General features: G+C 31.4%; 1 protein-coding gene across 1 annotated transcript; it reads right to left on the bottom strand.

The window, feature by feature from the left end:
• Positions 1-2,744: 2,744 nt before the first annotated feature.
• LOC148864047 (uncharacterized) lies at positions 2,745-13,705 on the bottom strand. The gene is made up of 8 exons (XM_088975055.1): positions 13,330-13,705; positions 13,029-13,233; positions 12,836-12,926; positions 12,566-12,711; positions 4,589-4,835; positions 3,994-4,281; positions 3,592-3,790; positions 2,745-3,449 (listed from the first exon to the last, which is right to left on the bottom strand). Exons 1-8 carry the CDS (start codon positions 13,598-13,600, stop codon positions 2,896-2,898), a joined length of 2,001 nt encoding a protein of 666 aa, XP_088831181.1. The 5' UTR covers positions 13,601-13,705; the 3' UTR covers positions 2,745-2,895.
• Positions 13,706-13,906: the final 201 nt, after the last annotated feature.

Below are 13,906 nucleotides of genomic sequence, written 5' to 3'. Positions count from 1 at the left end.
GTCGGAGCAGATATGATTCGAATCCGAATTCAATCTAGTAAGAGTTGGATTCGGATACTTCTCTTGATCCTAATAAATAAGATCGGAAAAGTCAATCAGTTTAGTTAATTGATCGAATTTATTATACCCTAATCCGATTTATCACAACTTGATCCAATCTGTTAGTTATAAAATATTATATATTATACATTATTATTATATTATATCATCAAGTTTTTTATTACAGTTCTAATTGAATCAGATATCAAATATTCAAATTCGAATGTATTCTTAAAAATCTGATGGATTCTTATTGGATTTGGATCAGTTGGATTTCTTATCAGATCAGATCGGATATACCCTTTATCAAAAAAAAAAATGGAGAAAGAAAAAGGGAAAAACTATCTTGAATATTTATTTGGAAGAAGCAAGGAATAGCATGACATATGAAATGGTGGAAGAATGGTACAATGAAGTAAAAATAACTCGCAATATCATAGTTAGTTGTAGGAGGAGCTCGCTACAACACAAGGTCTGGATTCCTCAAGCTATCGAGAAGGGGATACTTCAAGACTGTTTTAGCTCGCGTGCTAGGGGAACCAGCTCGTTCCAGCCTCCGAGCGGATAAGTCACCTCAGAGAACAACCTTAGTAAGGGTAACCCCGAAGTATTCCCAAGCTCGCTACAAAGTAGCTCGCGAGTGAGCGATGCGGACGTTTTTCAGGAAACTTCTACCTGGCAAACCGTATCGATCAGTCTACGCCACGTCTCTTGACTAACGGAGCAGTCCCTGTCCTTTTGACAATCTGTACCCATGTCTTTCAATAGGCGGAAGTGTGTCTGCCCCTTTAAAACGTGTCACTCATCCGAGCAAGAGGTATATTGCAATGATCACCTACGCAGCCCTGGCAGGTAACGGCTGCGGCAGGGGTCCAGTGGCAGTTACACACGATTTGACAATAACTCCCCTATAAAAGCCCTTGAGGCAAAGGTGAAGCTCTCTCTCTGACTTTTGAATGCTTCCGCACTCTCAGATCCTCAACCTGAGTCTTTACTTGCTCGCAAACTAATCTCTCGAGCACAGTGATAAAGCGCGATCTACACTCTTAGCTTTTGCACTTTCTTTTTTCTCCTTCGTCAACGTTTTGACTTAAGCTTCGGAGTATTCTCACCGTGTAAATTCACAGGATTCCTTCTTTCCATCTTCTCAGGTGTCGTTCGTTGCCAAGAAGGAACCAGTCAGCAGCCAGCTAGGAGTGCCCGGATCGTGCCGCATCAGGTTCAAAGTAATGAGCCAAGCTCAAACTGAGGTTTGAAATACATCAAGTACAACTCCATTGAGCCCAACCCATATTGATAGATAAAAATGGGTCTATCATGGACTTCAACCCAACACAAACAAATTGCATATATTTTGCATTAATAAATACAGTTCAATGGGAAATTGTCTAAAATCCGCCATGAGTTTTCAACATTTCTGTTAAACTCGTTATAACTTTTTAAAATGTCTAAAACCCACCATGTCACTAACTTGATGTTAAGCAAACTAATGGGCGTTAATATATTACCATTTTAATCTTCATATAAAAATAAAATATATACAAAATAAATTAACAGGTGTTAATATATTACCATTTTAATATTTAGAAATGAAAAAAGGAAAAAGTTTAAAAAATATTTTCAAATATAAAATACATAAAAAATAGAAATTACAAAAAATATAAAAATTGTAGAAATTGCAAAAAAACACCTAAAAATTATAGATTGTAGAAAATGGAAAATTTTTAAAAACAGAAATTATAACAAAACATAAAAAATGAAAAAAAAAAAAACAAGAAAATTGAAAACTGAAAAATACCATTTTTCCTCTAACTCACCATTGAAGGATAATTTGTTCATGAAAATTGTTATTTATGCTGACATGGACACCTCTATTAAGAAGTATTAAAGGTGCACTATCCGAAGGTGAGTTTTGGAAAATAAAAACTTATTGAGTATTAGACATTTTGAAAAGTCATGAATTTAAGAGAAATGTTGAAAACTCTGATATATACGGCATGATTGGCACGCAATGTTTTGTCTATTTCATATTATAACTAAAATGTCAAAATCTGGCATTTGTACTGGAAGAAGGGTAGCGGAATAGTTTTGGGGTTTAGTCGAACCAAAAATTGTGGAAGTATAAATTTGTCTTTAAGATTGGCTACATGCACACATTCTAAATGTAATTGAATTTCAACTTTTCAAGTAAAGAAGCTCTGTTAATGCATTACTGCATAAGAATAAATCTTCTACTGATAAAAATGAGTATGAATTTAAGAATGGTAGCGAGTCTTAGGTAATATTGAATTATTCTCATCATTCAATATATTATTTACTTTTCTATTTTCATTAATATGAGCTATATTTTTTTAGTATGCTAATACTTTTTCCTTTTTCTTTTTATTTAGAGGAGCTAAATGGAACACTATAAAAAGATGTTTAAGACTGCCACTTTGTGGAGTCCTAGCTCATTGGAATGAACCCAGCCCATGACTATAATAGGATTATCTATTTGTAGATAATGTCACCAAAAAGATTGGAATATACATTGATTCTTCTTTGACTTTGATTGGGTAAGGTTACACAATATTTCAACCTAAAACTAATTCCCAGTACTCTTTAGCTGGGTTCAAACTAATGAGCCAAGCCCAAAGTGAAGTTTGAAAAACCTTAAGTTCAACTCCTTGAGCCCAGCCCATATTGCATAGATAAATACAATTCAATAAACACAAACAAATTGCACATATTTTACACTAAACAAATACAATTCAATAAACACAAACAAATTGCACATATTTTACACTAAACAAATACAATTGAATAAATACATTCCCCAGAATCAACCAGACCATTGATTAAGCATGACAAATCAAGCTAATGACAAAATGATTCCGAAGAAGAAGAAGATGAAGATGATGATGATGATATCCTAGCCCTTGTATGCGATGAAAGCTTCATTTCAAGGCCAAATCCAAGTGGATACAGCGGATTGTAATGTGGGTCGCCAAAATTCATCGGCAGTTGATCCACTCGCCGGAACCAAGTCCTTGGAAGCCTACCTTGGAAATCATAGTCCCCAAATATAACATCTGTAATTCCCTTCCCTGCTTCACTCCCTGGGAGCCATGCAGCCACCAATGCCTCTATCACATCCATATAAGGCTCTATAACTACCGGCCTACCTGATACAATGATCACTAAGCATTTTATCTCTGCACAGACAGTTTTGATCGTTTCACCACCATCAAGTGCTAGCGTGAGATTCTTGCTGTCACCAGAAGTCTCGGCATATGGAAGTTCTCCGACGACGACGATGGCATATGAAAAATCCCTGTTCTTGTTCAAGAATTCTTTGTCTGGTTTCTCCTCAAATACTACTTGAGTTGGGTTGCTAACTGCATTCTTAATCCCTTCTAGGATTGTGGTTCCTGTACAAGATTGTTTATGTTATTTCCTTTGTATAATAGTTGGGCTATGTTTATGTTTGTTTGATGGAGAGAAACAGAAAGTTGAGGGAAAGTGCTTGTGAACTTCCACAAAATTCCTTAGGCTCTGTTTGTTTGTTCGTACCTATGGTGATATTTCCTGAAGACCCTTGCCACGTTACAGTCCATCCCCCACATTGGTATCCAATATTATGAGCATGTGTTCCAGCTACGAGAATTCTGGGGGCTTTCTTGTCCAAGGGCATCATCATTTGCTTATCCTTTCCATTCTTCAATAAAACAAGGCTTTTCCTAACAGCTTCTCTCGCCAATTCTCTATGCCTCTGGGGAGAGGAAACAAATTAAACGCAAATAAATTGAGACAAATGTTATCCCAATGGGTCGGACTCAGGCCACACAGAAAACCAGAAATCTCAATGGGTCACAGTTTTACTGGTCTGAGTCTGCCAACAGTGATGGTGATAAAACTATCATATATACACAAACAATACTGTAAGTCTGTTAGAAGCTGGTAATGTGGGTAGACCTTTTGTCCGACCAAGCCAAGGAGGGATCTATTTGACATGGGCTGCTCGAATAGTCCAGCTATGAATTTGACTCTGAGTATCCTCCGGACTGCATCATCGATCCTTGACACTGGAACCTGGCCAGTTGTGACAAGGTCTGTAAGATCTGTTATGAACCTCTGGTATTTGAAAGGGATCATGACCATGTCAATCCCCGCATTGATCGCTGCCTTCAGGCTGTCCTTGTAGTTTGAACCTGGTGGACTGGTAACCCTATCAACCCCTTCCCAGTCTGATATCACGAAACCCTGTTCTCCAATGCCAACAAACAATGCATCAGACTCTGTATCATTACACTTAGAGTATTTATTGAATATATACAAAAGTTATTGTATTAAAACAAAGGCAAATTAAAGGATGCGAAAGCCATCTCTAAATGCACTTGCTTGTATTTTTTTTTATTTCCAAATTCCAACTACTTTATTCTTTGTTTCAAGCGGACAACTCCTCTACATGTAGTTAGGTTAGACACGTGGCAAGTTAGGTTATACACGTTTAAGGATCCTGTGTTCCCAACAAAAAGGAAAAATAAAAAAAGAAGGTAAAGCAAATTACCTGGAAAGACATCTCCTCTTTGAGCACACGAGTGAGGAGAAAATGATTGGTGTGCATCTTGGCCCCATTCCAGCTGGAATAAGACGCCATCACCGTTGATACTCCCATGGCCAGAGCGTCTCTGTATGGCTGTATATGTATCTTAACCAACTCGGTGTAATTCGCCACCGTGTTGTACTCGTTTACCCCTCCCTCCGTCCCACCGTCCCCTGTGTAGTGCTTTGCACACGCCATCACTTTCCCTCCCCTGCCATTTTTTTTTTCAATTCATTACCGGCTTCGCAGGGGGTGGATTGGAATTTGTAATATTGTTATTTGCAACATTAAAAAGATAATAGTTTCTTAATAATAAATTTACAATTATAATTACTCAATTCGTGAAACTCATATAAAGACGATAGGATTATTCGGCCTGGGAACCGTTCAGGCACGGTTCCATTACACCAAATTCGGTCCCTGGCCAAAAATCATCGAATCAGTCAATGACCCGTTGACCCAGGTGGTCGAACCATTGACCCGTTCAATGGTTTTGACCATTTTTATTTTATATTTTTTGTTGTCAGAACGAGCCATTCATTCAAACCGAACGATTAATGGAAGTGTGGACATTGCAAGGGATTCCAAAATCTTGAAAGACAAATCCAAAGTGACCTTAAACACAAAAAAAATAAGGGTGGTAAATCCACCAAATTGGAAAAACTAAGGAAAAAAACCAGAAAATCGAGTTCAAAGTTCCGTTTTGAGATGGAGCTAAAGATATATGCAATCAAAGAAAGAGACAAAGCAGATCATCTTATAAGAAAATTAAAAAAATACATTGCACAAGAAAACCTAAAGAAAGAGATAAAATGGAAGAAATAAAATGGTGGTAAACCCTAAACCGTTTTTGAGGATCTTGAAGAAGAAGGCCAAATACAAAAAAAAAAGAAAAAAACCAGGAACTGGTCACCTAACCTATTCCGTTTTCCCCAAAAATCATTGATTTTGGTCAGCGAACCGCTGAATCGAGCAATTAACCGCTTGAACCGTTTGAATGGTTTTGACTGTTATTTATTTATTTATTTTTATTTTTCTGTCAGAATGGGCCGAGCGTTCAGTTCAAACGGGTGGACCATTCAACCCGGTAACCAGACTCCCTAACAGGTTCGATCATCGGGTCAGTTTTAAAAACCATGCCGCACACGCTCGAATAAAGCCACAATAGAATAAATTTGAATAGTGAAAGTCCAAAAGCATAAAAAACCATGGTTTTTTAACTGCTATTGACTCGGATGGACGAACATTTTGCTTGGGAATTGTCCAGGCAACCATTTCCATTTTACCCCAATTTCGGCACCTAGCCAAAAACCGTTGAATTGAACAACAACCCATTGACTCAGGTGATCAAACCATCGCCTCGTTGACCCATTCAATGGTGTTTGGCCATTTTTTTGTCTTTTTTTTTTTAATTTTTGTTGTCAGAATAGGCCATCCGTTCAAATCGGATGAACGAACCACTGTTTTTAATTTTTTTAATTGGGAATCATCTAAGCAACCAGTTTCATTTTACCCCAATCCCAGTCCCTGGCCAAAAACCGTTGAATAGATCAATGACCCATTGACCCAACCAGTTTCATTTTTTTTCTTTTTTTTTTATTTTTGTTAGAACGGGCCATTTGTTCAAACCAAACAATCGAACCGTTGACCCGAAAGCCGGTGGCCAAAACGATTCCATTTTCATGACATATGAGTCACACGTTCAAATGACACAACACGTATGATATTGCTTAATGGACCTCTCAGACTCAATTCTTTTGCCTGTAATTTTTGTTGTCATAATGGGCTATCCATTCGAACCGTCGACTTGAAAACCGATAATCAAAACAATTCCGTAGTTTTTTACCTGTAACTTTTATTGTTAGAACGGATCGTCCATCTAAATAGGGCAATCGAACCGTTAACCCAAAAACCGTGGCAAAGAAAGACAAGGGTGGGGAGTAGTAATACGGGAAAGAAAATTTGAGAGAAGAGAGTGGAAGAGTCACATGTTAGAACAGGATATCACGTGCGTATACAATGAAGAACCTCGCACGCACACTTTGTCACTCGTGGAGATGCCATTTACCGAACGTCCAGCTTCCACGAATCCATGTTTTGTACCAATATATATAGAGAGAGATCTTTCACCGTCCATACAAACATACGAAAAGTCTGGGCCCCACTTTTGTCATCATAATTCAATTTTTGGTGGGACCAGGGAAGGGATGGGCCCAATCCAATTTCTATCTCTCTCTATATATTATATATATTAAAATTGGTATGCATACCTTGTTTCAAATCCTCTTCCTAATTTTCTGTTTTTTTGAATTTTTTTATTTTTTAATTCTACATAATTACCAATTAAACCAATAAGTAAATCACATATGCTTGACTATTTTTAACAATTATAAAGAAATAGGGATTTGCTTTTCTAATGTTTAGCCAAGTGGCACCACTTTTCCCCACTTCCTCCTAAATCCTCTCTAATTCCTATTTATCTCCTAAATCATCTCTAACCCCTATTTATCTCTTAAATTATCTCTAATTTAGTTGATAGATTCTCTCCTAAACTATCTCTAATTCTCTCCACACACTTTTTAACTATATCTATCTAAAGAAAGTTTCAATTAAAAATTTTCAGAACTATTTAAATGTTATAACGAAATAATATGCTAAATTTAAAATATTTATTCAAAACACAAAAATTAATAGATTTAATTCATATTATTAATAATTCAACATTTTTACAAAATTCATCATGAAATTATGAAGTAAAAATATAAATTATAATTTTAGGAATTATTCAATTTAAATGTTATTCAAATAATAAAAATTTAACATTAAAAATAAAACATTATTTAAATAGTTCAATAACTAAAAACCTTAAATAAAAAAAATAAAAATAGCTAAATAATATAACAAAATATTTAATATTATGTAATAACATTAATAAATAATATTCAAATAATGAAAATTTTTAAATATTTTACATATTATTTAAATATTTAAATAACAAGATATTTAACATGACAAATATTTAAATAGTTAAAATAATGAAATTATGTAATAAATTAAAAAAAATATTAAAAGTAGAAAAGTAATTATTTATAAATTATGTAATAACACTTTTCACTATATACTTATATATACTACAACTAATATTTGTTTAACTTTTATTAATTGTTTTTTCTTTTCTTTTATAAATATGCTTTCAATAATTATTTATAAATGTATTTTATTTTCGTTATTTAATAAAAAATTATCAATAATTATTGGAGATTAAACAACTATTATTTAACATTTGAAATTTAATTTATTGTATTTCTTGTATTTTTGTTATAAATTTATTTTTAGTAATTATATATTTTTTATAATTTATAGATCAATACTTATTAGAGATTAAATATTATTTAAGATTACACTATTTATTGACTAATTTAGTCTATTTTTAGTATTTATTATATTTTTGTAATTATTGTATTTTTATTATATATCTATTATATTTTCATTATAAACTTATTTTCAATGGTTGTGTACATTTTCTATAAATTTTCAATAATTATTGGAGATTAAACTATTGCTATTTATTAGAGATTAGACCATAAATTTAGTTGAAATTAGAAGTGTTCAATGATTAGTTCAGTTCAGTTGCAAGTTGTTTTGCCAACCAAATCGATCTGTTATTAATTTTTGAAATTAGGAGTGTTCAATGAACGGTTAGTAAATTATCAAAAATTAAATATTCTTATTAGTACAGTTTAGTAAATTACCAAAAATTAATAAGTATTGTTATTAATTAACTCATTAACAATATTTTATAGAAATTGAAAACTCTTTAACTAATTTCTATAAAATTGAGAAGTATATTTAACAATTATAAAAAAAGCATAAAATTTTAGTTACTGTTATTATTATAATTGATAACCAAATACAAATGGGGGAACAAAATATTATAATGTTAGAAAATAAAATTATTAATTAATTTATATTGAAAAATAAAAGGTAAATTAGTGTAATTTTGTTAGTAAACTACCAAATAAAAAATATATTTAATAACAATTTAAAAAAAATTAATAAATCCCCATAGTTACACAAATGTAATAAATTTTTCAAAAATTTTCATAAAACTACATGTTTGTAAAATAACATTTTTGAAATTAAAAAATATAAATATTTGAAAGTTTATTTAAAATGCATTAAATGATTATTGAAAATTATTATAATGTTTTGGAAATTTTAGGAAAATTTGTTACATTTGATAGATTTTGGAAAACCATTGAAAAATTATGTAATTTTCATTGAAATTTATTAAAGATAAATGACTATGTGAAATGGAAAACTATAATTTGAACAAATAATTACACAAATTATTAAGATAAATTAGAATAATATTGGAGAAAGGAAATTATTGGTTTGTTTATATTAGAAACTATAAGATAAATTAGTATAATTATGTAAGTAAACCATTTAAAAAGAAAAAAAAATATTTAATAAAAAATTAATAAATTTGAATAAATTTTCAAAATTACACAAGTACCATAAATTGTCCAAAATTTTCATAAAATTACATTTCTGAATATTAAATACAATTTAGTGTACTTTTAGAAATTTACCATGTGGTTGATACTCAAAACTGCTTGTTGTCCAAAAACCGTTTATTTGGTTAGCGAACCACTGACCTGGGCGGTCGAACTGTCAACCTGAACAACAATTTTTGGCTTTTTTTTTGTTTTTCTAATTTTTTTTTTTGTTTTTCTAATTTTTTATTTTTTTTATCAGAGCTGGTCATCCGTTTGGACCAAACAATCAGATAGTTCAACCCCAGAACGGTTCCCTATCCGGTCCAATTTTAAAAACCTTGGGCGAGGAGTGGGTGCCTTGCCTTGAGCTTGGCTTAGTGTGCGGCATGGCCTAGCCCAAGGCCCGACCCATGGACCAGCCCGACCCACGGCACAACATGGGCCTGTGCATGTTCGAGCCGTGGGCTGTGGGCCGTGCCGAACTGACCCCCCAAATTATCCTACAGAAGGGAGGCATAGCCCAGGACGCCTCATGGGCCAACACAGCACGACTCGCAGTTTGTGCGGGCCACATGTGTCATTCCTACATAATTGTTAATTATTAGTGGAATTAATAAAAATGTTAACTTTTATAATTATTTTTATTTATTTAAAATTAATCAAAATTTCAATTACAAATAATAAAATTTATTAAAATTACTACAAATTATTAATAAAACTGAATTTATTAAAAATTATTTATTCATATTCAATTAACAAAATTTATTTTTTATAAATCAACATTAAATGAAAAATAAAATTATTAAATCTTTCAAAATTTCCCTTGCATCGCACGGGTCCCTACTAGAGTAAGAAAGGAAAGGACAAGTATTTGTGACTTGTGTGTGTATATATATATATATATATTAAAACAAAGCGGTTAAGAAATTTTCTCCTTTTTTTGAATTTTTTGTTTTATAAATTCCAAGTCATTGTTGAAACAACCAATCAGATGCACTTTCTAAATAACCTAAATAATCTCTTCTCCAAAAATTTATCCTAAACTACCTCCCCCACTTTCTCCATAATTATCTCTAATTCATATTTATCATCTTCCCTACTTTTTATCTATATCTATCTAAAGAAAGTTTGGAATAAAAAATTTAATAATTATTTAAATATTCAAACAAATTTATATAATAACTTTAAAACATTTATTAAAAACATAAAAAATAATTTTGTATTTTTACAAAATATATTACGAAATTAAGTACTAACAATTTAAATTACGTTTTTCCAAATTATCAATTTAAATGCTTTTCAAATATTTAATAATATGTAATAGCTTTAAATAAATAAAATTCAAATAACAAAAAATATTTAAATATTTAAATAACTAAATAGTTATCATAACTATATTTTAAATAGTTAAAATAACGAAATTATCTAATAAATAATTTTATATTTTTACAAAATATATCACAAAATTATGTACTAACAATTTAAATTATGTTTTTTTTTCGGATCATCAATTTAAATGTTTTTCAAACATTTAATAATGTGCAGTAGCTTTAAATAAATAAAATTCAAATAAAAATTTTTAATATTTTATAGATTATTTAAATATTTAAATAACTAGATATTTATCATAACTAGATTTTAAATAGTTAAAATAAAAAAATTATGTAACAAATTTAAAATATTTCTATAAAGCAGAAAAATAATTATAACATAATATTGAAATTAATAATAATTTAATATATTACAAAATTAATAATGAAATTATATAATAATAGTATAAATTATGATTTTATGGATAATTAAATTCCATAAATAAATAAATTTTAAAATTTAAATATTTTACATATTATTTAAGTATGTAAATAACTGGGTATTTTAAATAACTAATTATTTAACATAACTAGATCTTAAATAGTTAAAATAAAGAAATTATGTAATAAATTAAAAAATTTATGAAAAGTACAAAAATAATTATAACACAAATATTGAAATTAATAATATTTTAATATTTTTACATAATATTGTAAATAATTAATTTCACTTAAAATTAATAACAATTTAATTAATCTATATTTATTATATAATTATATATACTAAAATTAATATTTATTGTATTTCAATAATTATTTATTGTTTTTGTGATAAATGTATTTTCAATGATTATGTATAACTTTATTTTGTTTTGTATTTAATAGAAAACTTTCAATAATAATTGGAGATTAAACTACTATTAGTGAAATTTATTGTACTTATTGTATTTTTGTTATAACTTATTGATTAATACGTTAAACTATTATTTGAGATTATACTATTTATTGACTAAGTTAATATATTTTTAGTACTTATTGTATTTTTTCATTATCAATAATTATGATTTTTTTCTATAAATTTTCAATAATTATCGGAGATTAAACTATTGTTATTTATAAAATATGAGACTATTAGTTTAGCTGAAATTATGAGTGTTTATGAGTTGGCTTGGTTCGGTCCTAGGCTATTTGGCCAACCAAATTGACATGGTTAGGTTGGGGAGTTGGTCAGTTGTAATTGACTGACATTTTGTGAAAATCGACCCACTCAAGTTGTATCGAGTTGGGTCGATTTTTTCGTTTGTTCAGTTGGTTCAAAAGATTTAAAAATTATACTTAAAATATAAAATATTAAAATATATCCATGGTTAGGCCATTCGATTTTGGTTGGTTTACAAATGGCCAAAGTGAAATTGATCCAACTTGGTCGAATTGGGAAATTTTTTAACCAAAGCTAACCTAAAATACTAGAAAACCGACCAACTCGGGTCGAGTTGATCGGATTGGTTAATTTCTTCAGTTTGATGAATAAACCTAACTGAAAATAATTATTGTTATTTTTGTATAATAAAAAATTATTAAAAGTAGTATATAAAATATAATTATTAATTATTTAAAAATTTGAAAATATAAAACAATTGTATACTCTCATTGATTCTATTAGAGTCATTTACTAGAACACATCTTATAGTTTTACATATGTACTTAAAACATCCTATATATTTTACAACCTATTTACTTAATCAACCTTTCATTAAGGAGTGTTTGTTTTGTCATTAGGCCCGTGATTTTTTATTCCAAAAATACTCTTATCCCTTTTTTATACAAAAAAAATAAAATTAACCAGATATAACCAATAGAGTGGTTGCCCGTGTCTTATAAAATGCAAAAATTGTATTTTTATTTTTATTTTCTTTTGATTGAATTTATTTAAATGAATATTAGGGTCAAGAATGTCTTCTAATAGAAGATTATTAAATCCATTGCAAATTATAAATTTTGTTTTAGTAAAATTTTAATATAGATTTTAGTAAATTCAAAAAACTATTAGGAGTATTTTAGTAAATGACCCTTTCCCGCTAATAAATAATTAAATATTAAAAATCAAAAACAAATCCCAATAAGCTTACCCTCCGGCAATAAAGGGGTAACCCTCGGTGTGATTAAGAGGTGGGGCACCCTGCAGCCCTAGTATGATCTTGGCCATTCGTCTCACGATGTTTGTGTCTTCACTGTAACTCTCGTAGCACCGGCCCCACCTTGGGTCCCTACAAACCTGTAAAATGAGCGATAAACCCTTATCCATAAAGCAATATGACCAAATTACCCTTCAAGCTTCTCTGCCTGTCTCGTGTGTCAACAAGTAAACAACGGAAATGGAAAATTAGAAATGGCTTTACGGCAATGCAGGGAGCGAAGGTATACGGAATCCCTGTTGCTCGGATCTCCAAAGCAGTCGCCTTTCCGATTCTCGTAATCAAATTCACATCCCTATAGCCAAAAAGAAAATCGGCAGAGTTAAATTTATTACTAATTTCTGTTTCTTTGGGAAAATTTCAAGATACGAGAATAAACTCTGAATCGCTGAAATACCTGGTGGCGCCGAGGCCGATGTTGTGGGGGAAGACAGTGGCACCGAAGACATTGTTGTGGCCGTGGACGGCGTCGGTGCCATAAAATATGGGAATTCCGAGCCTCGTGGACAGTGCAGCTTTTTGGAATCCATCGATCATGTCTGCCCACATGGCCGGAGTGGAATCGGGCGCCAGAGCGGTAACACCGCCGTTGAGCACACTCCCTGAGACAAACCCATTTCTTATAATACTTCTTTGAAGCTTATTAAAATTCATAAAGTAGCCGGAATTACAGGGCAAGAACAGATGTAGGAACAAACCGATGGCAAGATCCCGGAGGACATCTGGGGAGGCGATAGAGCGGTCGATTTGGGCCATTTGGCCGATCTTTTCTGACAAAGACATGCGAGAGAGGAGGTCCGACACCCGGGATTCGACCGGAGCATTGGGATCCTTGTAAAGAGGCTGTGCTGTTGTAGTTGTTGCTGCAATTGAAACGGAGGGAAAGAAGAAAAACAAGAAAAACAGGGATAAACAATGGCCATCGCCATGGCCAGGAAGAAAGGCTCTCTTGCTGGTCTTGATCTTCATGCTTCCCGGTAGCTGGAGCTTTTGTGTCACACTATCACGACAAGTTTGTATTTTTGACTTCCGAATCACTTTCGAGTCTCGACTCGGTTCTTCTTTTATATTACTTCCGTTACGTTACCTTCATTTTTTTTTTTTTTTGAGATAATTTACTATCATTGTTAAACTTTATATATGTTATGAATTTATGATACATGCCTTAGTTTCGCTGCAGGACCAAAAAAAAGCAAAAAAAAAAAAAAAAAAAAAAAAAAGCTAGAATCTAAACAGCATATGTTAATACTTGCTTGCACGCAAGGTGCGAACCGT

Source organism: Nelumbo lutea, chromosome 3 (assembly GCF_056320005.1).
Source record: "Nelumbo lutea isolate HS-2025 chromosome 3, American lotus-T2T, whole genome shotgun sequence".
Classification (NCBI taxonomy): domain Eukaryota; kingdom Viridiplantae; phylum Streptophyta; class Magnoliopsida; order Proteales; family Nelumbonaceae; genus Nelumbo; species Nelumbo lutea.
The sequence above is the reverse complement of the archived record's forward strand: the minus strand, read 5'-3'. Positions and strand labels throughout refer to the sequence as shown.

What these genes read in the sequence shown, in the direction of transcription:
- LOC148864047 (XM_088975055.1), bottom strand. Translation starts at nt 13,600, where the DNA reads ATGAAGATCAAGACCAGCAAGAGAGCCTTTCTTCCTGGCCATGGCGAT. An exon ending in CCTTCGCTCCCTGCATTGCC is followed by an intron (nt 12,712 to 12,835) that starts GTAAAGCCATTT and finishes CTCATTTTACAG; the next exon opens with GTTTGTAGGGACCCAAGGTG. An exon ending in TACCCCTTTATTGCCGGAGG is followed by an intron (nt 4,836 to 12,565) that starts GTAAGCTTATTG and finishes AAAAAATGGCAG; the next exon opens with GGGAGGGAAAGTGATGGCGT.